The sequence below is a fragment of the Motacilla alba genome, chromosome Z, assembly GCF_015832195.1.
Source record: "Motacilla alba alba isolate MOTALB_02 chromosome Z, Motacilla_alba_V1.0_pri, whole genome shotgun sequence".
Lineage (NCBI taxonomy): Eukaryota > Metazoa > Chordata > Aves > Passeriformes > Motacillidae > Motacilla > Motacilla alba.
The window spans coordinates 20,682,987-20,708,517 of record NC_052046.1 but is presented as its reverse complement, the minus strand read 5'-3'; the positions used below and the strand labels follow the sequence as shown (position 1 = coordinate 20,708,517).

The following is a 25,531-nucleotide window of genomic DNA, read 5'->3' as shown; positions in this document are numbered from 1 at the left end:
AATAGAAGCATCTTATGGACGTATCTACAGTGAATATGTAACATGCAACAAAAGAGCGCTCAATTACACGTAATCACAGAATGGGTCAGGATGGAAGGGACCACAGTGGGTCATCTGGTCCGATCCCCCTGCTCAAGTAGGGTCATCCCAGAGCACATGGCACAGGTAGTACCCAGATTGTTCTTGAATATCTCCAGCGAGGGAGACTTCACAGCCTCTCTGGGCAGTCTGTTCCAGTGCTCACTCATCTGCACAGTAAAGCGGTTCTTTCTCATGTCCAGGTGAAACTACCTGGGCATCAGTTTCTGTCCTGTCACTCAGCATCTCTGAGAAGAGCCTGGCTTGGTACCTCCCATAGGTACTGGGAGGTCCCCTCTCAGTCATCTGTTCTCACAGCTGAAGGCATCCAACTCCCTCTCAGCCTTTCTTCATAAGAGAGATGCTCCAGACCCCTAATTATCTTCATACCCCTCTGCTGGACCCACTCCAGGAGCTCCATGTCTCTGTTGTCCTGAGGAGCCCAGAAATGGACACAGCACTCCAGGTGAGGCCTCACCAGGGCTGAGTAGAGGGGCAGGATCACCTTTCATGACCTGCTGGCAATGCTCTTCCTAACGCCCCCCAGGATACCATTGGCCTTCTTGGCCACCAGGACACGCTGCTGGCTCATGGACAGCTTCTTGTCTACCAGGACCCCCAGGTCCTTCTCCACAGAGCTGCTGCCCAGCAGGTCAGCCCCAGCCTGTGCTGGTGCCTGGGTCCCCATGTGCAGGACCCTGCACTTGCCCTTGCTGAATTTCAGATGGTTCTTCTTTGTCCATCTCTCCAACCTGCTGAGGTCCTTCTGAAGGGCTGCACAGCACTACAGGGTATCGGCCACTCTGCTCAGCTTTGTGTCCTCAGTGAATGTGCTGAGCAGGCATGCCCCTTCATCCACAGAATTGATTAATATACACATAAAAAAATTCACAGGTAGTGAGGAACAAAAAGTGAGCAGAAAGAAATTATTGTTCCCCCCTGCCATAAATATTTAACAGAAGATGTGACTGAACATTTTAATCACAATCAGACTACCAGTGTCTTAAGTTTTCTAGGAGAAATGCTTTTCTGGATAGCCTTCTAATTAGATTAGAATGGGACAATTGCACTTTGAAAGATCATGTTTTTAGTAATTGTATAGTTGCTATGGAATACTGAGTTTTTAAAAAACTTTTGAACCGAGGATCAAAATTCTTTAGTGATTAAAAGAGAACAGTTATGATAATACATTTTTTTGATAGATTATTCACAGTTTCTCCAAAATTTGATTTATAACCTTCCCTGAGGAAGCGGCTGAACCTGTTGTTAGTGCTTTATTGAAATATACAGTGATGAGAAGGCATTAGATCCTTCAGTCTGAATTCCTGTATATCATAGTGTGTTAAATTTAACTCTTTTAACCTTGTATTGATTCAAATTAGTTCAATTTGATTGAAGAATACCAGGAAAGTGCTTGAAACCTTAAAGGAACTGGTAGTTTGATTGTAATAGTCAGTCACACTTTCTGTTAAATACTTACAGTTTTGAAAAAAAAAACTGGCTTCCATTCCTTGCCACTTGTAGTGTTTATATGTATATAACCCAGTTTTGGTACTGTTCAGCTGCATGCAGTTCAGGCTCATAACCAGCTGTTTTTATTGAAGATGGTAGTACACATTGATTGTTTCTTTCTTGAGGTCATAAACAATGGAGAAACTAATGTTTTATGATTGTTTCTCCCTAGCTATGATTCAGAGAACTGCCTTGTATTACTCTTAGTACTTCTGTGAATTAGATAAAATTCAAAGTTGGTCCTTTAGACTTCAGAATCATTTCTCTAGAAAACTGAATTTTGGTGTTTCACATACAGAATGTCTGCTTTCCTATGATTATATATTTCACACCAAAGATGCTTAAGATTTCTGCTAAGGAAAAATCACAAAGAGTAACTTCTTGTACCTGGAGTGAGAATTGAGTGTGTATCCCCTAAATTGCCAAAGTTTGACTTTTTCTCTTGGTGAAGAGAGGAACTCTTTGCAGGCCTGATCATGCTTTTATCTCGGACAAGTTGAATGATGTAAGATCCAGTCACATTTTCTATTCCCCAGCCAGCTGAGTCAGATGTCTTTCTGCTCTATGCTTTTATATTTGGGTACATTCTAAAATGCCTAGCTTTGTCCTATGCATGCTGTAAAGCATGCCTAGTTAAACTGCTAAGGAATTTCAGAATTCCAGATTCCACTGGAAGAGGTGTATCGGAATAAGAAAGGTATTTTACCATTCATTGTTGCAGTTTTGTGGAGGAGTTGGCAGAGATTTTCAAAGTGAAAACAGAGTGAGAAAGAATAAACAGAATAAAAATGGGTAAACAAAGGAAATGTCAAAATATGAGGATAGTGGACTAGGCTTGGGACAGAAAGTTGCCCGTAAAATTTGGAGTAAGAAAATAATTTACTAATGACAAACAATCATTGCGGGCTGTACGAAAGGAGCTGGTAGATAAGAGTGGTGGCTAAAATAGCTTCTGAAAAGTCAGAATTGTCTTGACTTATAGATGATGTAATTACTTTAAATTAGACAATTTGACAAAAAAAGGTGAGAAATAATAAGAACATGTAGTCCAATTGACTAAATTGTCTTCAAAATGAAGAGCAGCGATACTTTCAAGCACACATTCAGTTCTAAATTATCTCATACAGCTAAAGTGTGACTGCAATTCTAGCACTTTTCAAAGTCTCTTTTCAGCCTGTATGCCAAATGAAAAATACTATAAATACCCCTCCTTCTATATGAGAAGGATGGTCTTCAGTGCTGGAGTAAAACTTGGTAATCTGGTGGTACTTTCAGGAGGTGCTTGTCAGTACCTCATTCTTCAGTGACCAGTGAGCTTCATGTTTGAGCAGTGCATTGTGTTTGCATGGCCAGGTTTTAGTAGCAGGCAGGCTACAAGGGTGTCTTTTGTGGGAAGCTACCAGCAGCTTCCTCCGTGTCACACAGAGACAATGCCAAGAGGCTCCAGGATGGAGTGACAATGGTAGGACAGTGGGCCCATCAGTGACAGTGGTAGGGCTTCTGGGATAACACATTTTAGAAAAGGGGTAGAATAATTGCTATACAACAACAGCTAGAAAAGATGAGAGAGAATATGTGAGGTAAACAACTCGGCAGACACCAAGGACAGTGAGAAGGCACCAGAGCTGAGGTTCCCCTGCAGCCCCTGGTGCAGACCATGGTGAGGCAGCTGTGCCCCTGCAGCCCCTGGAGGGGCACAGGGACACAGAGATCCACCTGCAGCCCAGGAGAACATCATGTTGGGGCAGGTGGATGCCTGAAGGGAGGCTGTGACCCTGTGGGAGGCCTGTGCTGAAGCAGGGTCCTGGTAGGACTTGTGCCCCTGTGGAGAGAGGAGCCCATGCTGAAGCAGATTTGCTGGTAGGACCTGTGACCCCATGGGGGACCCACCCAGGGGCTGGCTGTACCTGAAGGACTGTTCAGCTGTGTTCAGGACCCACACTGGAGCAGCTCATGAGGGACTACAGCCCATGGGAAGGCCTCATGTTGAAGAATTTAGTAGAGAACTGTCTGCAGTGGGTGAGTGGGACTCAGTGCTGGAGAAGGGAACCGTGTGAAGCAAAAGGAGCAGCGCTTGTACAGCCATGTGTAATGACTGTAACCCCCATTCTCCATTCAGGAGCAAATTTGGGCCTGGGAAGAAGGGATGGATGGGGGCAAAGTTGTTTTAAGATTTAGTTTTTATTTTTCATACTCTGATTTGATTGGTAATAAAATCAAGCTGAATTCAGCAAGTTGAATCTATTTTGCCCATGATGGTAACTGGTGAGCAGTCTCTTCCTGACCCTATTTCAACCCACAAACCTTTCCTGATATTTTCTCTCTCCTGTCCAGCTGAGGAAGAGAGGGGTGGGCGCCTGACATTCAGCCAGGGTCAACCCACTACTCTCAGTCAAACCTCAGCTGCATTACAAGACTTGCATTTTAGTGAAAGTAACCTTCACTGGGAGGTTTTCTAGAAGAAATGCATGTCAAGGAATGTCTTTTTTGTACAGCTAGAAAAAAAATACTCCAGTCTGAGGTCGTAGAGACACATATACCAAATAATAGCTTTTTCAAAACTAGCTGAAACACAGCTAGAATGAATTGTACTAACATCACCTCCTGTCAGCTCTCCAGTTGATGCAGGCGTCACTGTTTTGTCTCAGATGTTGGTATCTTCTCTCTTTACCTATAGCAGTCTCTCTCAAATCTACAGTGTTTGAACACCTCAACAGCAAACAGAACACATTAAGCTTAGTCCTGCTAGATGTCTAGGAGTGATGGAGTTCAAATGGCGTGAATTTTTAGGGACTGTTTTACTATCTTTTTTAGTTTGAAAACTCCAAACCAAATCAAAACAAAACCCAACAAAATGAAATGAAACAAAATGAAACCAAACCAAACTAGCCACAGAAACAAAAACTCCAACAAAACAAAACCAGCAAAAACCTTAACCAAAATGTGTCCGCAAGCCACATAAGACCACACATAATTATTACTAACTCTCTCACCCCCCATCCTCCATCCCCTGCCCTGTTTTTTTTGATAAAGGAACACTGTTTTATGCCTGCTTTTATAATGTTGCAGGTTTTAAAACATTTTCTTTGGAACTTGAGTTTTAGTGACACGTATATAAAATGAAATGTCATAAGCAAATGGCAAAACCCCCCAAATGTGTGACATGTTTATGTTAAAAATATGAAAAGACATCTTTCTCTACATATCTGAAATACTTTTTGAAGTTCAGAATTTACAGTACTAAAAGAATTTTTCTAACATCAAAGCATTTTTATCAAGGAAACTGAACATTGCAGCACTTCACAGGTCTTAACAAAAGAGCAAGAAGAATAAATGAGGACAAAGTGGAAGGCTATCATAACCTTCAGGGCATCTTGAATTTCCAAAGGACATCTGTCCTCAAATGTTTGCTTCCTGATCAGAGCCAATACTTTCCACTTTGACCTACAGTCTGAAGACCCGATGCATTTACACTATTGGCTTTGTGTAGCATACAAGCCATACTTAATGTTACTGTTGTGCCATGAAGGCTATGAAGCTATGGCAATGTAATTCAGGAGAAGTTTGTGCTCTGCTTTTTCGTAAGAGTTCTACAGAAGACTGTCATTTCCCCATAAGAAAGTTCAGGTTTCTGAATAAATTGCATTGGTTTTTAGTAATTTAGAAATTGCTGAGCTTTTAAGAGCCTCATATGTTATTTAATACTAAATGATGCTCCTTTATAAAAATTGGTTTTGGTGGGGTGTTTGGTCATCATCCATAACTGAGAGAAGAACCATATTTAGGAAGTAAATAGGAAAAATTAGGATAGAAGTGTGCTAAAATTATGTTGAACTTCATGGCAGATATGCTTTTTATAAAGCTCCTATTATTGAATTAGTTTGTTTTCTAAGTTTTCAGGGAGCTAATATGTTTCACCCAAGTTTAAAATTATGCATTACTTCAAAAAAAAAGTATATGGGATACTCCAAACCATTCTTCATTGCTGCAGAATGATGTCCAAATGCAGGAAATCAGCAATTAGGGTTAAAATCCATGTTAAGACATGGAAATAGAAAGTGAAGTAACTAATTAACCTTGATTCCTCCATTCAGGAATATGCGATTTTAGGTAGTTTCAATACATGCTATCAATGTTTGGAATCCTAAAATTAAATAAGTTAATTTTTCAAGATGATACTTTTTGATTATTTTTCCCTTCATTTGTTATGTCATTTAACAGTAAATTTAAATTTTCATGCTGTTATGTAGATACAATCAATATTTTATAATATTGGCTAAAATTATATGGAGGGCTTCTTGGAAAGAGGAGAATTCTCTTTAAAGAGACAGTATAGGGGAAATATTTACAAGAGTAAAGAAAAAGTGCTTACTTTTATTACTGAGAAAGCATAAAATCTGATGGTTGTAATGTCTCCAACATTTACCATAACCTCATAAAAATTGACAAATATTTCGCTCCTAGTAGATACAAGAATAATTTAAAAAATGACCATGTATGTTCACATAGAGATTGAGCTTTGTTCCAAGTAGCTCATAGCTGTGATATCATAGGGAAAAAATTCTACTATTATTTAATAGTAGTTTATGTTCAGATTCACCCAGTTTTTGCTGAACAAAATAATGTTGAAACATGGTAGTTTTCCCTTTCTTCCCTCATGTATTTTCTACTGACACTAAGTGTATTTAAAGCCATGCCTATATTTACAGATGTAGAGAAGCTAACAGTTCTAATTTTTCAATGTAGGCCCTAAGTAGACATTCTAAGCTATATGAAATACATATATAGATTTAAATTACACTTTTGAAACCATGAAGAGAATAAGTACAATACGGTGGAAAACTGCTTAATACAAATTTAATGAAATTTTTTGTCTCTTATATAATAAACTCAGTTTCTCCAAGGAAATTATGATTCACTATTTAGGCCCTCTGTCAAATACAAGAATAATGTATAAGCATGCTCACAATGTGGCAGAGATTTACTTTTAGAAACTTTTAAAGTATTCTTCACTGATACACTTTATGACTCCTCTCTATCCTTTATGTCAATCTCCATAAATGTTAGGTCAGTGTGAGACTCTGGAGGAAATACTTGCAATGTACCTAGGGTCAAGATACTGACTTGAAAATAACCTATTTCACTTTTAGCATGTGTGTTCATCTCCTAGTACAGATAATTAGTATCATTAAATCTCTTTACGTGTAAGTTGCTTGTCTTTCTCTTAGGAAGATAGGGTGCCAATTCTGTATCATGAGGATATGTACTTTTGGGAGCTGTAAATCAGCTTCAGATAATGGACAAGAAGATCCAGAGCTTGACTTTACAGTATTCTCTTGCTTGTGTTCCTGTAACTTTTTTTCCCTCACCTGACTCACAGTTTAGTCTCTGGCACTCTTCTTCCTAATGCTGTTAAGTGGCAGAGCAACATAAAAGATACTGCTTAAAAAAAAAAAAAAGGGTCAAATTCATATAACTCATGAATTGGTAAGAAACAAAAAAGCCTAACATTTTCTACTGTGTTTAGAGAAATGAAACAATCTGTGCTTTTATGAATCCTCCAAACCCTAAGAAAATTAGGAAATTGTTTGATATGAAGATAATTAGTACTTCAGCTGGATAGCAGAGATAATTGGTTGAGAAATAGCATTTCACATGAGTACCACTTTTAAGGTAACTTCAGGGCTAATAAAGTATATGGAATACAAAATAAATCTCAGCAAAGAGTATGGAGATGCATTCAGATTGGTGTGGATCTGTCTTCTTACTTCTATCTGGGTAATACTAATAATAAGGACAGAAGCTATCTGGCTGTCTCACAAAAATTACTGCTCAAATTTCATATGTATCAGCAATAAGTGTTTTGGTGGCTATAACCATGATTGTTTAGAACTGCCAAATATATCAGTAACCAAATGAAAATGTAGGGACCTAGCTGCAGTGCTGGTTTTTTTGCAAGATAAAGGAAGGGTAGACAAGAAGTTTATATTCACATCCTTCCCTTTGCTTATACTACAGGGTCTCTGCTTATCTATTGCCCTTTTATTCAATGCAGCTGACACTAGTTATCTCCCCTGTGATTTTTGGAGTTGGATCGTTAGTTGGATGTGTATTACAAATAATTCCCTCAGATAATTTTTTCAGATATAATGAAAAACAGATTGCCAAAAGAAAAAAAAAATTCAGTTACAGATGTTGGTAAGTGAAACAAAGCAGTGAGCACTACTAGGATGTGCTGCTTTAGAAATTTTTAAGTAACATACAAACTAGAGATAATTTTCAGGAGAGTTTCAGTTGTAATTTTAAAGTTCTTAAATGTTCCTATTTTGCACAATTCCTTAATGTAAAGTAAGTGCTCTCTTGGGAAATGAGGAGCCATAATGCATGAAAACACAAGAGCTTCTATGTTAAACATCCTTCCTTGAGATGGCAGATGGAAAGATAACTTCATAGAATAACTTCGGTGTCAGCTGAGGAGATTTCAGTCTCTGCTCACCCATCTGGCTGTTCTTGTAAAGACAAAATTATACTGGTAGTTTTAGACAGGCTTTTAAAGCCAAATGAAAGGAAGAAGTCTGTGTATGTTTAGTGAGATTGAAAAAGGTAGGCAAATTATAACAGTGGCTCCACAAATAATATTTTATGTTCCTTACTTTCTTCCCTACCTTTCCATGCCAATCCAATTGCAAGCATGCTTTTGTAAAGACATAGTTTTAATGTAATGATGGCCAAATATGACCAGCTCTTTCTGACGGAAATAAAACTGGTACTTCGGTCAGAAATGTGTTTCCATCTGCAATCCTGCCCACAGGAGGGCAAGTTACTGGACTGTAATGGCATGCTGCCATTACCATCTTTGGAAATTATGACAGTAGTTGTAAAACTCTTCTGTAATTATCAGAAAAAGTTACCTGCACCTCATGATCACATTCCTCTTAAATTCAGAAGCAAGGACAAGTAGAAAAGCCTTCTTGGAAAGGGATAGATGATTTAGGAGAATGAATATTTATAAAGCATACCATTGGCTCATTGAAAAGGCATTGATTGAGTTCCCATGTGCATCACAAATTATGGCTTCCATTCAGATATGCTTTTTATCAGGCACACCACTGCTACTGTCACCAACATTATCTTTTTCACAAGGAGAGCAGGTAGAAGAAAGGTTATTAAACTATAAAGCTTGTTCTTTTACTTATACACCCAGAAGATAAAATTTGATTTCCCAGAGAACTGAAGTCTGTAAGATTTTTAACAAATGGAATATGCTAACTAGAGATAAGCTGAATACAAGAATCATCCAACTCATTTCTGTAAAGGAGTAATTTATGGAGATTATTAAAAAACAACTTTTTCTGTTTCAGAAATGGTACAGAGACATTTGAAAAAGGAATGTTTCTGTTTGCAGTACCGCAAATTCTAGGAAATAATTACCATTGTGAACAGATAAATAAAGCATGTTATTAATTGTAAAATTCTGGTTAGTTTGTTGCACAGGACATCTAAGTTCTTTCCTCTCCAAATATGAATAGATACTGGTAAGATCATAAGAATTAACACTGGTCTGAAAGTTTCATTGCATTACTACATTGCTCGTATGAGTTGATTAAAGCTGTATTTTTTAAGCAAGGGACATCCTTCATTTGATTATATAATAGTCTAAGGTGTCAGTTAGACTTTTGCTGTGTATAATACAGTATATGGCTTCAGCATTTGTGAGATAACACAAACTGAGCCAGACACATGCAGGCATTGCTGCAGAATATGTATTCCACAGGGACACATCCCGTAGGCGAGGCAGCCATGCTTTTTCGATGATGAAGTCCTTTCCTGATCCTGTAAGAATCATCCGTTGTTCACTGATGTTCTTTTTTTTGGAAGGAATGGTTGCCAACACCTTTCACTTGTAGGTTGTTATGATCATCTGAAGAGGTGAAATACTACTCAGTATATTGAAATTCAGGGTAACATTAAACTCTTGGGGTATTGCACCATATTCTGGAGCAATAGGTTCAGATTAATATAACACAACTGCACTGATTTCAGTGAAGAAAGTGGCATGAACTGGTATGAAGTGGTATTTTCAGCTGATAAAAGGTCAGTTTCTTTTCTACTACTTCTTGTATGTTCTTGCGTCAGCCCTAAATCTTACAGAATGCATTTGTTTTCCTGAATGATGAGTAAGAAATCAGAGTCAGTTCCTTTAGCATACAGAAGATTTCAAAGACAGACATCTCAGTATGATTCTGGGAGTTCCGAATCTCGGTTTTGCCATTGTTTTAATTACTTCTCTGTCTCATTATCAAGGAAGTTCCTGTCTCTCACTATCTGCCCCTCTGATTTCGTAAGCATTCGAGAAGGAGTAAATTTGACCAAAGCTTAATATTTAAAAAAATAAGAAATGAGGGAACAAAGTTTTCTCCCCAAGTGATTGAATGGAAATTTTTCAAAGACTAAGAATGTGGAGTTTTATAATAATAAGAATAAGGACTATTTTATAATAAGAAGAATAAGTATTCTTTAGGATATTTTTTTACTAGGGTCATATAATTTTTCTTGAAAGTTAATTTCTTTCCTGAAAATCTCTTTTGGCCAAGTTCCATCCAGAGGTTTCTTATTTTATTTTCTGCTGATTTTTAATTGTCTTCATTTTGACATTCTTTGACAAAGCAAAGCTCTAACAGGAGGGTTCCAAGTCCCTCTGTGAGTAGATACAGAGAGGGAGTGTGCATACAGGATGGTCCTAGGAATTGCAAAACCCATGTTCTACTTAAATTATTGTTGGTTGCGCTATGCCTATATATAGTGTATTGTTACAGCAACAGTACCTATTCTTAGTCCTTTTTTACTAATCCAAGAGTCTGCACTATAATAAATATTCCAAATCCAGGTACCATACCAAATAAAGGCTTGAGTGTTCTGTATTTGTCTTGCAAGAATACTGTTATGTTTTCTTTAAAAGCTTTAGAAAACAAATAAAATGCTTCCAAAAATCCATAGAAGGGAACATGGTTATGTTATTGTGCTGTATTATGTGATCTGAATAAATTAAACAGAACTTAACTGACTCTCTGCTTAGGAGTTCTCCTGCGCTCTCTTCTTTTAGGTCTGATGTGATTGCTGTAAAGGTGACATTATGTTCTAAGCGATATATGATGCTGTAGAAAAGTAATGGCCTGTTTCTCTCCTACTCTTTTGAGCAGTTTTGGTATGAATCATGATGGAATTGGAAATTCCTGTGGGACCAAAGGTCATGAAGCAGCAAAGCTAATGGCAGCTCATATTACAGCAAACACCAATCCTTTCTCCTGGTCAGCTTGCAGTCGGGATTACATCACCAGCTTTTTAGAGTAAGTAATCTCTCAAGAAAAATGAATTTTCAAAAAATTGACACATTTTGGGATCAGTTGTAGAGATTTACTGACCTGTTCTGATGGTTTACATTTTTATAATGAATAGACAGAAATATAGTGCGTAATTTAAAACTCCTTTTTTCTGTAGAGCAATATTTCTGTGTAAAGGCAAAAGCTTCTTTTGCTCCATTTGCCACCTCAACAGTTCTGCACTGTTCTTAATCTACTCAAAAGATTCTGAAGTTCTGATCATACTTCATTACTTCATTAATCTGAGAGCAGAAATAAAAAAGGGTAGGATTTGTCTATAGATCATGTTTTGTTAGCATAAATAATGTGAGGGAATCTAATGAAAGGAAGATGGTTATAGCCCTGTTCCTCTTGCATTTAATTCTTCAGATATTTTTCATGCAGTCTTGCGGGTTTTTACCTATCAATGTTCTTTGGTACCATTGGCGAGAATATAAAGATGATAGAAGAGGATGGCATAGATCTTTATATGAATACCTTAAAATTCTGATAACCTCTCCTTCTGTGGTGATTTTTATCCAGAAGTGGTTTGCTGCCTGAAATTTCACTATGAAAAAATTCAGGCAGTCAAAATATGATATTCACAGAAATGTATCAATATATACATTTTTATATATTGATGATTCATAATGAAGTATGTATTTCAAATTTTGAAGACAACTACATATAACTATGAGTTCACTGAGAATAGATTCTTAACAGATTTTTTTAGATGCTGAAAGATGGTCTTTATTGGAGGCAAATAACAGTTGGCAGGTTCAATGTCATTAGTGCAATCATGCCCTTAAGAAATACAGATTGTTCAGTAATTCAGACACTTACTGTATTTTAAGAGAGGGACTTAAACCAGTCAATTGTCTAACTGTGAGGATGCTGAGAACAAAATTAGCATCTCCTTTTCTTTTAGGGATTTAACTTCAGAATAAGATGCTGTCTTCTCTATCTTTTCTGAAGGGCCTTATCTAGACGAAAACCTTTAGGTTGATTCAAATGTAGTTTCCCACATGATGCAGAGAATCACTGACTTGGGCTGTCCAGGTGCTTGAACTTCTGTAGAGTCAGTGGGCAGAGATGAATCTTTAAGTATTGGTGCTATTCAGAGGAAGAAAACTTCTCATCAGTTACTGTAATAGGTTTCAGACATTTTGTATCATGCCTCTGAACTGTGCATCCACACAGTTTCATATACTGGTGTATTTAAGATGAACATGTTAGCCTAAACGATAGTGGTAAATGAGTAAATCATCCCTACCATATATGTGTGGTACAACTTTCTCACAATATAATTTCATTTGCTAAGGGGATATATATACAGATATAGATATAGATATGTATTTATTTAACACTAACGTTATTTTTAAAAGTATACATAGTTATTTTGTTTTATAATTACCAATTACTTATGTTATTTCAATGCTGTTCCCACTAGTAGTCTTTCTAGTATGTCATTGCAGCCTGGTTTTAACTGTGAAAAAGAATATGGTTTTCATATATCTTCTGAGATTATTTTACAGCTTTGTACTTCTGACTGTAAGCTTACTGTTCAGGTATTTCTTTGTAGTATTTGGGAGCTTGTTCTTCTTGTTACACTTCTGCTTTCTCTGTCTCGTTTACTTCTATTTGTTGTTCTTCTCCGAAAAACTAAATTTTGATCCATAATTGTCCTGACAATGAGTTGTCTGTTGATGAGGACATAATTCAACATAAAGTGAAGAAGATATTTCTTATTTATGGATTTAGGGAAGGGAACATGATAAAATTCTGTGATGTGTGTTATTCTGCAATTATAATAAAGCTGAACATTTGATCATCATGCTCCTGCAGAGTTTCAAATTTTAGCCTGATGCATGCAGGGGTCTTTCAAATTTTTACTGCCAGTTAAAAACATTTTTATCTTGAGCATTTTTACACTGGGTTTTTTAATTGATTTAGTTTATTATTTACTGTTAGCGCCTCTATTATTCTTTTCTATTCCATAGGTTTGATTTATGGTTAAGTTTAATTTTGAAGTCTGTGGGATGGCAGTGAAATTGTAGTTATATGGCTATAAAGCCAGAAGTACTCTGTTGAATCTGTTTCCATAGTAATAATATCCTTAGGTTTTTTGAGATACTTCTCTATCATTGCCAGTGTTTGCAACTCTACTCGAATTACTACCAAAATAGAATTTCACAAAAAATCATTACTGAAGATACTAAGTGATATTTGAACTAGAGAAAAACAACAATCTTTGTATAGCAGATTCAATGATAAATTATTTTTCATAATACTTCAGCTGTATTTTTGTAACCTGGACTAGAGATGCTATTTTTTTCAAAGCCGCCTTAGACACATATTATGTTACACATCACAATTTCTGTCAATTTTTCTGTTGTATAGAATAGTGTTAAATATTGTACTAAGAGTCAAATATAACTTTTCTTTCATCTCCTAATACTGGAATCTGTTTTCAGAAATGTCAGATTTCTCAAACATGATCTGTTCATTATAAATCTGTGCTTATTGTCTGTGGATCTAGTATCCTACAAATGAATTTATAGTTTTCTCCTTAAAATATTTGATTTATTATTTCATAAGGTAGATAGTCTGTAAAACTGTATTTTGTTTCTCTAGTTTCTAGTTTCCTCATAATCTTTTTAATCTCAATGACAGCAGGCAGCAATTAGAGTAAAACAAATACCTGCAGGATAACTGCTAGAACCCAAAATCACATTTTACCCATTCACATCTTTCCTTAAGACAGAGCAGCTCTGAGAGCAGCTATATTTCAGTTGCAGGTAGTAAACATTTAGCAAGAATCAAAAAAATTATAGCAAGTGGCAACATATCTGTGATTGCTTTCAGAAGAGTAGAAGAGTCTGCATCCTCACAGGAAAAATTATTTCTTTTCCCTAATATTTCTTGATGATTTAGCAACAGGTGAGAAAAATGCTGATTCAGAGCTTTAGAGGCCAAGCTGCTTTGGAATTAATTTAACTGTGTGTAACAAGACAGGTAGGACTTGAGGGTATTAAATGCAGATACTCAGGCAGAAACCAGGTCTGTGAGACCTTTTAAATTTATATCTTTGGACCTTTGCCTGTGTTTGGCCCATGCTGTCATGGTACCATATTAATGCAACTGGAATGAATTTTGATAGAATTTCATGACACATTCACAGTATTTTATGGTAAGGAAGACTAATGTGGATTTACTAGTTACCGGCTCAGGTCACCACTTGCTACAGCAGTTTTGCACTGAGGAATAACCATGAAGTATCACCTGGAGGGTATCAGTTCAGTCAGGTAGTAGTTGAGAAAGCAAATTATTTTCCAGGAGTGCTGGAAAGAGGATGAATATGGCTCAAAGGCTGACAATAAGACAAATCAAAGTTGTGTAATGCTAATAGGTCTACCAAAACTCTCAGCAAGGATGATCAACCAGCACAGATACTGGAATGGCCAAAGGAAATACTTTTTTTCTGGATAAAACATTCCATGAAGCACATAAAAGCTGTTGTCTTCCAAACTTAAAATAGCTGTTGTCTGTCAAGCTTTTAGGTAAAGATTGACATAATTCAGTTTATCAACTGAATTGTTCATAAGTTCTTTGCAATGGCTGTAATTTCACTAACATTATATAGAACTAATTACTGTAATACTGACTAAGAATTGAAGGCTTGGAGGGCAGTCTCAGGGGTCAGAGATTTCTGTGAGATGAGTACAAACCTGTAATACCTATTCATAGGAGAAAAGCCTAAAATTTTAGTGGCTGAAAAATAGTTAGTCTGAATTTAATTCCACGCAATGTGTGTGTGTATATATAACTTCGACATTTTGTTATTAAGAAAACTGTGTGATTTCTGGAATCATAGTTTATTTTTCTTGTCAGTAACAGGAGAGGAATTAAGAGCAAGCTCTATCTTTCAGAGGCAGGATTGTCTTTTGAAGATGGAGGAGAACCAAGAATCTTAAATTATTTCATTAAGATCTATCACAGGAAATTCTTGGGGACATTCTATGATTGCCATACAGCAGGATTTAGATCTTAGACTACAACTTTCTAAATCTGGAAGGGAGCCAAAAACTATCTTTGTCCAAGCAAGCCATTGCAGACAATGTGGGAAAACAAAAAAGCCATCATTCAGTGTTCTGGTCCAGATATCATCTGCCCAAGAATCTTAAATGTACAAGTGTATATGCAGGATAAATATAGGATATGTCTATATATGTCTCATATATTATCCATGGCACACTGGCCAGTTCCCTTATACTCCAGAAATGTGAAGTAACTGCTGGAAAAAAGACTGGTTTTGAAAGATAAGTTCACATTAATAAAAATTTAATATCTTTTTCTACAAATCAGTGGAGAAAATTTGCATTCAGTATTATGTATTGACCTACACTTTGGCTTATAATTTGCTTCTTTTCTTTAAATTATACTAAGATTTAAATTATTTTTTACTAACAGGTAATTAAATAAAAAACACATGCCCTCATTACTATAGATTTCTGAAACTTTGAAAGTCTTACGTTTTACTTAAAAGGCTATTTAGTTCAAAAAAAGATAGAAGAGTTTCTGTAATTATGGGATGGCAATATGGCTTTGAGTGTTGACTTTGCAAGTATTACTCTTTGTCTACCTTTTGATTTATTTAAATATAAGGAAATTGTAAAGGGCAGAATCAGCCTCAGATTTCCATTAACTTATTTGTAGAATATCTGGTGAAATAAATATTTGGTCCAGTGTTTTATATGTTAGTATCTCCTGAACTCTTAAAACTGGATTTTGGTAGGAGGATGGTTTTGATAGATGAACCAATAGATTTTTCATTGTACAGCTGCTGGATATTCCAACGAATAAAATAACGCTTTGGAACACAGGAAAGCATGGAGGATAGTATGCAATAAAGAAACAGCAAATTACTACCTCCAAGCAAGAGGAACATTGAGTGTGATGAAAAGATTGTGCAAATTTGCAGTCTTTTGTATGAAATAGATACTAAGACAGAGCCAACCTTGGCATAAAAGAATAGAAAGAAATAGATTTTATCAGAAGAGTGAATGGTAAATCTTAATTTCCCTAACATTCAAGAAAGTTTTTATTTAGTAATTTCATTTGGCTCCATTTAATCTAAAGCACACCAAATCCAAATCTCAATTTTGTTACTTATGTCCAGGTTCTACAAATATTTATGCCTAGATCTGTAGACTACTGAGCAATGGGCAGAGTTTACCCATTAATGTCAAGTAAAACAGCTTTTGTAACCTGTACAGAACTATAATCTGGTGCTATAAAAAAATCAGTTTATACTTAAAAATATGAAGTAAGGATTCTGTTAGGAGTCAAATGTATTGGCATGTAAATAATTAATGGTATGTATATGTAAAAGTGCTCTCTTTTGTTAATAATTTTACACTTGCTTTTTTCATATCTTATGGCTAGTTTGGGATCAGAATTAAATAAAACATTATGTATACTATCAATGTATTTATGTATATGATAGTTTAGCTATAACAGGTATTCACAAATATTTATATTACATTTGATTTGTGATCATAAGGGTAGCATTATTGTCCGCATACTTATTATGAATGAAGCCATTGTAAGACATTCAAAACCAATTTTCAGAGCAAGCATTCTGGGATGTTTTCTTCGGCCAGTGGTAGAGTTGGGTTATACTGTGTAAGTAGGGATATTTGGGAATAGATACTGTAATAAGAACATAAATCCTGAGAGATCTGCATCCGTGGTTTTTGCTTTTTCTCTTTATTGGTCTTGAATACAACTGTGATATCTGTGCTGAGGTGGTGGTCCTGAGTTCTGTGTTATTCAGTCTGTAAAGATTTAATCCCTGGTTGGTATTAATTTGGTTGAGCAGTTAGCAGTGATAGTAGCCTGAAATCTTAAGCTTTCCTAGAATGTTCTAGTATCCTTGTTATCTTTCCAAGTAGAAGAATAATTTGCTGTCATGTGATATTAAAATACAAAAGGAAAGTTTAAATTATATTGTAGAGTGTTTTAAAATGATCGCTGGAGACACTACACTGGAACACTGGGCTGAAATGACATCAAGCTTAGCTATTTCATAATTGAAACAAGTCCCAGTGTGTCCCATAAAACTTCACAAAATTAACCTAAAGTTAGGAAAATGACAAAAACTGTGAGTACTATTATTGCCTTGTAGAGTAATAGAATGTAATGGTCAGTTTGAGATCATCTTATTTTTGTGGTAGACATTAAAGATTTATCCACCCCATCTTCAAAAATGCAAATGCTCTGCAGGAATATCCTGTAGATTTTTTGACTTGGTGTATATACTACCTGTATAAGGTAAAATCACATAGCACAAAAGCAATTATGAGTAGAAATTTTCTAAAATTGTGTATATGAAGGTATTTGGGGCATTCCTTCCTATCCCTTTTTACATCTACACTTTTATATGCCTGACTGATAATAACTATTAGATCTCTGTTTACAAAGTTCTCCAAAACCATGAATCTTCTTGGACCCTTTTGGTTCATTCCCCTAGATTTAACATAAAATTTTTTCTCAAGTATCTGGGCTTTGCTTTGAAGGAACAGAGAGAGAGAACAGGGACACACACACAAGAGTATTGAATCATTCCCAAGTCCTGTAAAAGTTTTCTGGAAAGGTTAAATGGTCCTCAGTCTGCATTCATCCTTTGCACAGCTTTGGTCAGACCTTTCATTACCAATGGAAAGTCTCTGGTTTTATTAAAGTGTTTATAAAGATCATGCCATTTCTTTTCCAGGATACTTCAGTTCCCACAATACAGTATCAGGGGTCAGTTTTGCTCAACTGCTTGAGATAAATAATAGAACTAAAGCAGAAGTAAAGTCAGAAATAAATTTTCAGTCTAGAGATTGTGATATAATGTAGCTAGTAAGAGAACAACTTATCAGTAGTACTTTTCTCACTGAATTACTACAACAATATTTTATTATGGTGCAAATCTGGTAATTAGAGCACAAGAGTCATATTTTTTATTCAATATAAGGACTTATGACTTGCTTTTCTGCCATTGTATGTCTCATAGAGTAGGTATAGATTTTAATTTAGCAAATTTAAAGAATTTAGAATTGGTTATATAATCGAATTTGGGCAGGGGTACATATGCCTGTGGAGAGAAGTAACTGAAGGAAATGAGGTTTTTTCAATGCAGTGTCCTCGGCTGTCTGTTTACAAGACCACAGTTTGCAGTCATCTTGTAAACTGGAGTATTGGAATCTGTGGAAATGTTCCCATCATATGGCAATACTAGCTCAAGCTGGTGCCAAATGCTAAACTTCTCACTGCTTGTTTAAGGAAAGATTCTATCTGCAGTTTAGTCCAGACACTGCAGAAAAATCAGCTTGTATGTCAGTTCTTTTAATACTGGAATTATTAACATGCACTCCTCATATATGCAAAATACAGCACTGAAATATTTTAAAAGAATGAAGGATATTTTTCCAACTTCTGCTGCTAGAAAATATATATACTTACAGCATGAGATAAAGGAGAAAGTACATCATTTTTTTATGCCAGAACCACACAGCTGATACTTTAAAAGTAGATTTCAACTGAATGGATGCATGGGTGTAGTGTGTGTGCGTGCATGCAGGTGGATCACACTGAAATCCCTGAAATTTGTCATCAAATACTGATTTTTTTCCAGTATTTACCTGGTTCTTGCATTAGTTGCTATTTGCCACCTTCTGAAGTGGCAGAGGTTGTTTCTTTGTTTTTCCAAAGGATATTTTCTAGTATTTTGAAGACTTGATCAAAATAGATTTAAAATGAGAACATAAAGTGTGTCGTTAAAGGACTCTTTTTGCTCTTTTTTATCTGTAGATGAAAAGTATAGAAAATTGGAGATCTCCAAAAAACAGTGTAGAACATTCACTTCTGAAATTACGTTCCTTTGGCAAGGTGCATGGAAAAGATTTGGAAAAAAACAGAACATAAGTGCTGGCAAAATTGGTAGGAATGTCGGAAAAAAATTTTAAGTGTTGCCATAAGAATTCTTTGAAAATCCTTACTTATTCACATGTGAAATGAAAGTAAAAAAGCATCTGTCCTCTTTTATGCACACTGACCCAATAAAACTGAATAATTGTATTTAGCAAAGTACAAAGTTTTCTAAACAGAGCTCAGTCTGGTTTTCGCCTTCTTTGTAATTTATTCCTCTACACTAAAATATTGTGGTTGAATATGGGCATATTTTGGAAAAAAATCATCAACCACTGAACAAAACAGTGAATATAAAAAGAAGAAAATACTGAAGTTTGCAAAGATGATTCTTTTGGTTCCAACATGAATTTTTTAGGACTAACTATTAGTACAGTAAAAAAGATCTTAGACCTGTACAAATTTTTTCTCTCTACCTAGTATAGGTAAATTTGAAGTTCCTGCAGAATTTTTACCTCTGTAACCATTTTCTTCCCTGGAATGGAAGATAAGCTTGCATGTTAAGGTCCTGATCCTATAAACATTTTGTCATGTTGAAACTTGAATTTGTGTTTTAGTTTTACATAAGCCAGTTGAGTTGCTTCTATCTATAAGATTATACTTAGCTGTTAGAAGGATTAGAAGGGTCATTTCAAATTGTAAACTGAATTTCTTGCATTTACTTGATTTGTTTTTTTTTCATTCTATGACTAAATGTAGCTGTTCTTCAGTGAAAACAAATAGGAATCCTAAACCAAAAATGAAAATCAGTCTTGTGTGGCTCAGAAATTATCACACTTTTAAAAAGGATAATATATAAAATTATTTCACAATCTAAAATAAGCATTTTTAAAAATAATAATGATGAAAAAATATTTTAATTTTAATTACCTCTAAATATTTTCTCTTGTTTATATGGGTGTACCTTCTTAGTGTCTGTTTATTGCAATCATATTTGTTTCACACCCAGCGCTGTTAAAAGTAATAACTAGATACATAATATCATTACTGTGATTTACAGTCAGTAGAATTCCTAATTGATTTGGTCCTTTATGTTGAACAGTTCGGGCCGTGGTACTTGCCTTGATAATGAGCCTCCCAAGCGTGACTTTCTTTATCCAGCTGTGGCCCCAGGTCAGGTGTATGATGCTGATGAACAGTGTCGCTTCCAGTATGGAGCAACATCCCGCCAATGTAAATATGGGGTAAGAAGTCTTAATCCTTATGCTGAGTGTTCTGCTTAGTCATTTGTATATATTCCTTTACCACATAAATCTTTAGTTAGTTGTAGTAGTGGGTTACAGATTTCCAATAGCATATCCAGTGCCATCATTTGTAAGCAAAGGGTTAATTTTAATCCCTATGCTGCATCTTTTGCTTGAGCCCTTTATATGTGCTGTATACTAAATGTGGTTAACCATTAGCCCGGTAAGCTGTTTTTAACAGTAGGGAGAAAAAGAGCCCAGAACACTCGAGCCCAATCCTTGTAAAGTGTAATTGAGAATTTTCCCTGATTTCACTAGATTGAGATCAGGTTTATGTTGAATTAATCTTGAAACATGAAGTCTGTTTTTTTGCTTTAATCTTTCCATATAAAGCTACATTTTGAAGTTCCTTTTGTACTTGTATTGATTTATCAGATATTATTTTATTTTATTTGTTTGTTTGTTTGTTTGTTTTTCCCAACATTGAGTCTATTGCATCTCACATTATTCAGATAACTATTTTGAAAGATGAATTATGGTTCTGGGAATAGATGAACATGAAGCTAGATAGCTGGATAGAATAATGAGTAGCAAAGTACTTGCAAAAATTTGGCTGCAAGTACCAGTGTGCAATAATTAAAGTAAATAAATTTACAGTAGAAATAAAAACCTTCACATATTGTGTTACAAGTATTTACTTAAAATGTTCCAGCCAAAAGTATGCAGTTAAAGGCAAAAAAGCATTCTGCTATGCTTGTTATGAAATAATAAGCTGAGACCACACTAAGTAAACATTGAGAACATATCTTATGGTTTTAAAGTAAATAGTTTTAATAATTTTAAATTTTTAGATTATTCAGATAAAATAATGAAATAAAACAAGAAATTACTTTTTAAATATTTCTGGGGTGATAAATACAATATTATTTTTGGGATGCCTCTTTGGCAGATTTCATTTTGGAAAGGATCTAAGAGCTATGTAGCTGGCTAACTAGCTCTGAGTCTTCTGATTCCTCATCAAGCCTCTTTTGCCCTTTATTGTTCCTCTTTAGGTTCTTACTTCCCATCACTATTTTTCATGGCCCTATTTCCTGTCTCTTCATCTAAATCATACCATTTTTCTTTTTCTTTTTTTCTTACAAATTTTCACCACAATCTTTTTTTTGCAGACTAGGGAAATCTGCAACTACTTAATCTATGATTTATAGCACAGTTTTTGGAGATATATTGTATTCTAAATTTAACTGGAAAGTTTATAATGTGCAAAACCTGGCTTTTCCACATACATGTAGGGTTTTTTAAACACTGTTAAACTGTATAACCATTGTTGTGATGATTGCAATGCACAGTGCATTTTCTTTCTTAAATCAGTTTCTAAACCAGAAATAACTGGAAGTAATGAAGACATGTAGGTTATCTTTGCTTTTTGCCTTCTGCTTTCTTTTTTTTTAAAGGTTTTTTTTTTGGGATTTCCTAAGAGTTATGGAAAAGATGTTGACACTTAATTGAGGCAATATGTTCATGAATTGAAGTTATGTCTTCATTACCAGACCTCTGAATTGATATAGGGTGAGGTGTTCCATCAGTGTGCCATCAATATGAACATAACTTCCAAGTGTCTTAGAAAATAACCACACTATTTTGATCACAGGATTCAAACTGCATTCATTAACTGCATTAATATATAAGTTATTGTAGAAGTCTGGTAGTATCCATTCTAAAAAATAATACGCATTTAAAATAGTATATACATTTAAAATGTTATCTGCCATGGCCATGATACTCTTTAAATGTGACCATGGTGATTATTATCTTAGAGATTTGAAGTGATAATTTTGAAGCAGGGGGGAAACAGCTTTTGGGAGATTGTAGGGCAGATGAAAATAACCTAGTTAGAAAAAATTTCTTTATGTATGAAAAGGTTTCAGGACTGAAGAGTGAAACTGGATCTAAATCCCAGGACAAGCTAAATTGAATACTCTGCTCAACTCTCTTATTATCAAAAGTAAACAGTCAGTGCTTTGGATATTTCTTCTCAATGTACTATTCAATGAAGATGCCATTAATAGTTCATGGATCTTTTTCAAACAGACACATGTGCAACTATGATGGAAGAACACAGCAAAACCTACCTATTTACAGTGAATGTAGTTCATATACATTCCTTTCAAGCATTTCTTTTAGCTCTTTTTATTTGAAGCATCTCATAAAAAAAGGTGTAGAGCAGGTTTTCCAACAGGGGGTTTTGTGACCCAAAAGGAAATAAATTCCAAGTCTCAGAGAAAATTGCTTGCATTTTTCTCTTGCTCATCTTCTTTACTGGTTTTTAGTGGCGAGCTATGACAAGAGAAACAATTGAACTCTCAAATCAAAATACATGCAGGCAGAAAATATTCTGTGGCCTGTGATGAACATGTTGATATAATCGGCATTTGTAAAATAACTTGGAAAATCTTCACATTCTTTCTGCTTAGGAATTCTGCCATAATCTTCTCACCTTTAGAAAAAGTACTGCTTTCAACCATGTAGCTTTAATTTTAATCTGTGTTTCTTGCCTTTTCTCCCTTTTGTCCTCATCTGCTTCCTCTGGATTTTAAGCTAAACTGTTGCTTTAGATCATAGATCCTGTCCTAATTCTGCAATGAATTTTTCACTGTTAAAGTTGGAGCTGTTCTTACTTAGGAATGTGAAGTTAAATAACATGAAGAGGTGTTTGACCAATTAAAGCATCAGAACTCAATTACTAAAGGGACTTCAAGATTCGGCTTTTGTGTGTGTTTGTTTACTGATGAGGGGACAATCTGGCATAAAGAGGAGCTCTTCAGTTTTGATGCTATTTTGAGGACTATGCCTAATCAAACTGTTTAGTTACATTCGGACAGAACTCTTGTAGCGAAAGCATTGCAACTGTTGGTCACATTGAGTGAGACAAGAAGTCGAGGTGATGCCTTAGCTTTTGGAGCTGAAAAAATAAAGCTGTATTTCAGCAAGTAGACGCTGATCTTTCTAGTGTTACATGTGCATTGTTCTTTATACTATACTAATCTATATACTATACTGTGACCCTTTTGATATAGGGAAAATGTAACAGAATTTAGGTGAAGAAATGGGAATTTTGAATAAAAAAGTGAAAAACAATGTCTTAGGCTATTTAAAATATTTCATTTTTAGGGTATATTTTCACACTCAGGAGAATGTTAAATTTATGACTTACAGTGATCCAAATTCTAGTGGTGGAAATTGCACCATTCAATGCTGATGCATAGCTTTTTCTTAAAGGCAATACATGCTTTCAGATATCTTATTGAATTCAGTGGAGTGGAAGGTTTTGAGGTTGTTAGAAACACTGCTAGTTCCTCTTCAGTTATGTAACTGCTGGATAACCTATAACTTCTAGGATGATGCAGTGTGGATTTTCTTCTGCTGATTGTCAGATGTATCTCAATTCTCTGCTCTGTTTGTGTTTTAGTACCACTAATAATACAGAGCCTCCTTTAGTCTTTTGGTTTAGGTGATTGTACGGGAAACTTTTTCATTGACTTCTGATCTCCTTAACCTTTGAGCATCTGTCTAGTAACAGTTGGCTGTTGGCTGTCTCTGGGTTAACTCAGGAAAGAATTGCTGTCTTGACTTTTCATTTCTCTGCTTTATGAGTTTAAATAATACCTGAAAAATTCATAACTTACTGATTTTGTGGTTCAAAATAATGTTCTGCTTTAGAGCTGGTCCTTACATTTTTAGGAGAGAGGCTAAAACCTCAGACATTTTAAAAGCAGTTAATACTTTATGCATATGGTTGGTATTGCTGTGTTGGATTTTATGATCTGTGAAGCTGCTGCCTGCTAGCAGCAGGGTTTCAGAGATAGTAGCTTACAATTATTTGATATATTTTTTCTTGCATTTTATGCTTTTCTACCAGCGTTGATCAGCTGACTTTAAAATTCAGGAGAAGAAATATGTTACTATATATCTATAGTTCTAAAATACTTCCACTAGGCCAAGAAGCCTGAATTGCAATTGACCCTAGTGATTGAGCGATACAAATTTTGATGTTCATGAATTAAACTGTCACTTTTCTCTTGAAATATGGATGTGGTTTACTCCAGTTAATTGAAGAGCAGTAGTATTGAACTTGAGGTAGGGGTTTTGTAGGAAGATAAAAGCAGAAGCAGATTCTGGAAGCTGGTAATCTTCCACATGGAAAGGCAGAGAAGCCACTGTTGTGTCTTTGCACCAAAGCTACTGTTTTCCTTTTGTTTCCTCACTGTTGATACTATGCCTAGGATCATGCATTTGGTTGAATTTGGGCATAATAATAACTTACTGTAAAGTGCCTTTTTTGACCCCAGTTTCATATATCATACCATAACTAAGTTGCCCTTATGCTTGTTGTTAACTGAGCATATGTAGTTTCATCAGATAGATTTACGTCTCATTGCTCACAAAGTGATGTTAAAAGTATTTGTAAGCAAAGAGAGGCATTGAAGATACTGGTATCATACTCTGTCATTTTTGTCAACCTTTTTTTTTTTTGCTTCCTAGTAATTTGAAAGAACTCTTGCCACTATTGTGCAGGCCTTCGGCGCTGCAAATTATTGCAAAGTTTCAAGCTTTTCGTTTGTAAGAACTTACAGGATTGTGTTGTAATTAAATGAATTTTGTTCCCTCTTTTTTCTAAGTTTATGGTTTGTATAGCCAAGGAAAGTCCCAGAAGTTTTCCTCTTTCTGGAACCTGAAGCAGTTCTGCATCCTTTTCCAAACAAGTTCCTGCAGTCCCCTTTTATTTCTTTATTAGGACTATCTTGTCTCCAAACCCCTCTCTTTTTCCTTCCTTTCTGTCTTTGTTTTTCTCTATCTCTGTCTTAGAGGCACAGATATCAACACCAATGTGCCTGCATTTTATGAATGCTGTTAAAAAAGTGCGAGGAGAAGCTGGTGATCAGAACAGGAGAAGTGCATTAGATGATTGTAGAAGCAATAATGGATGAGATTCCAGATACTAGAATGTTGTTTGAATAAAGATGGATAGGTTGCATGGGTTTGAAAGGGAAGATGGTATTTGGAGGTGATTGACTTTGTAGGGTTCCTTTAGTTTCCTGAAGGTTCACATAAGCACCCAATGTTTATGAATGGATGTTGGAAACATAATATGAAGGTGGGATGTAAGTTTTGTATTCTATTTCACATTCTTTGGTGTGATTCACTACTTAATGAGCTTTTGGTAGTGAAGCACTAAAATGGTAACTTTTGGGTTCTTATCTGAACAAAACTTTGAGCCTTCTGAAGCACACTTACTAATTAGGGTCTTCTAGTTTGAGTCCAGTTGTCATCTTCATTTCAGCAATTAGTCTGAAAATACTCTGTTGATGATTTTCAGGTCTGAATTGCAATTCAAGCTAATTGTTTTTATGCTCTTTTAGCAAA

At 35.5% G+C, this 25,531-nt stretch overlaps 1 protein-coding gene across 3 annotated transcripts in view; it reads left to right on the top strand.

The window, feature by feature from the left end:
* ADAMTS6 (ADAM metallopeptidase with thrombospondin type 1 motif 6) overlaps window positions 1–25,531 on the top strand; it is an 87,558-nt gene that overhangs the window by 4,867 nt on the left and 57,160 nt on the right. The window contains exons 1-3 of one of the 3 annotated variants that reach the window (XM_038124427.1): window positions 91–544; window positions 10,791–10,937; window positions 19,966–20,107. In XM_038124427.1, coding sequence (XP_037980355.1) covers window positions 10,798–10,937; window positions 19,966–20,107 — 282 coding nt within the window. In that variant the 5' untranslated portion in view covers window positions 91–544; window positions 10,791–10,797. Of the gene's footprint in view, window positions 1–90; window positions 545–10,664; window positions 10,938–19,965; window positions 20,108–25,531 lie in introns of those variants that run through there. The other 2 variants (XM_038124426.1, XM_038124425.1) reach the window with 2 other exon arrangements.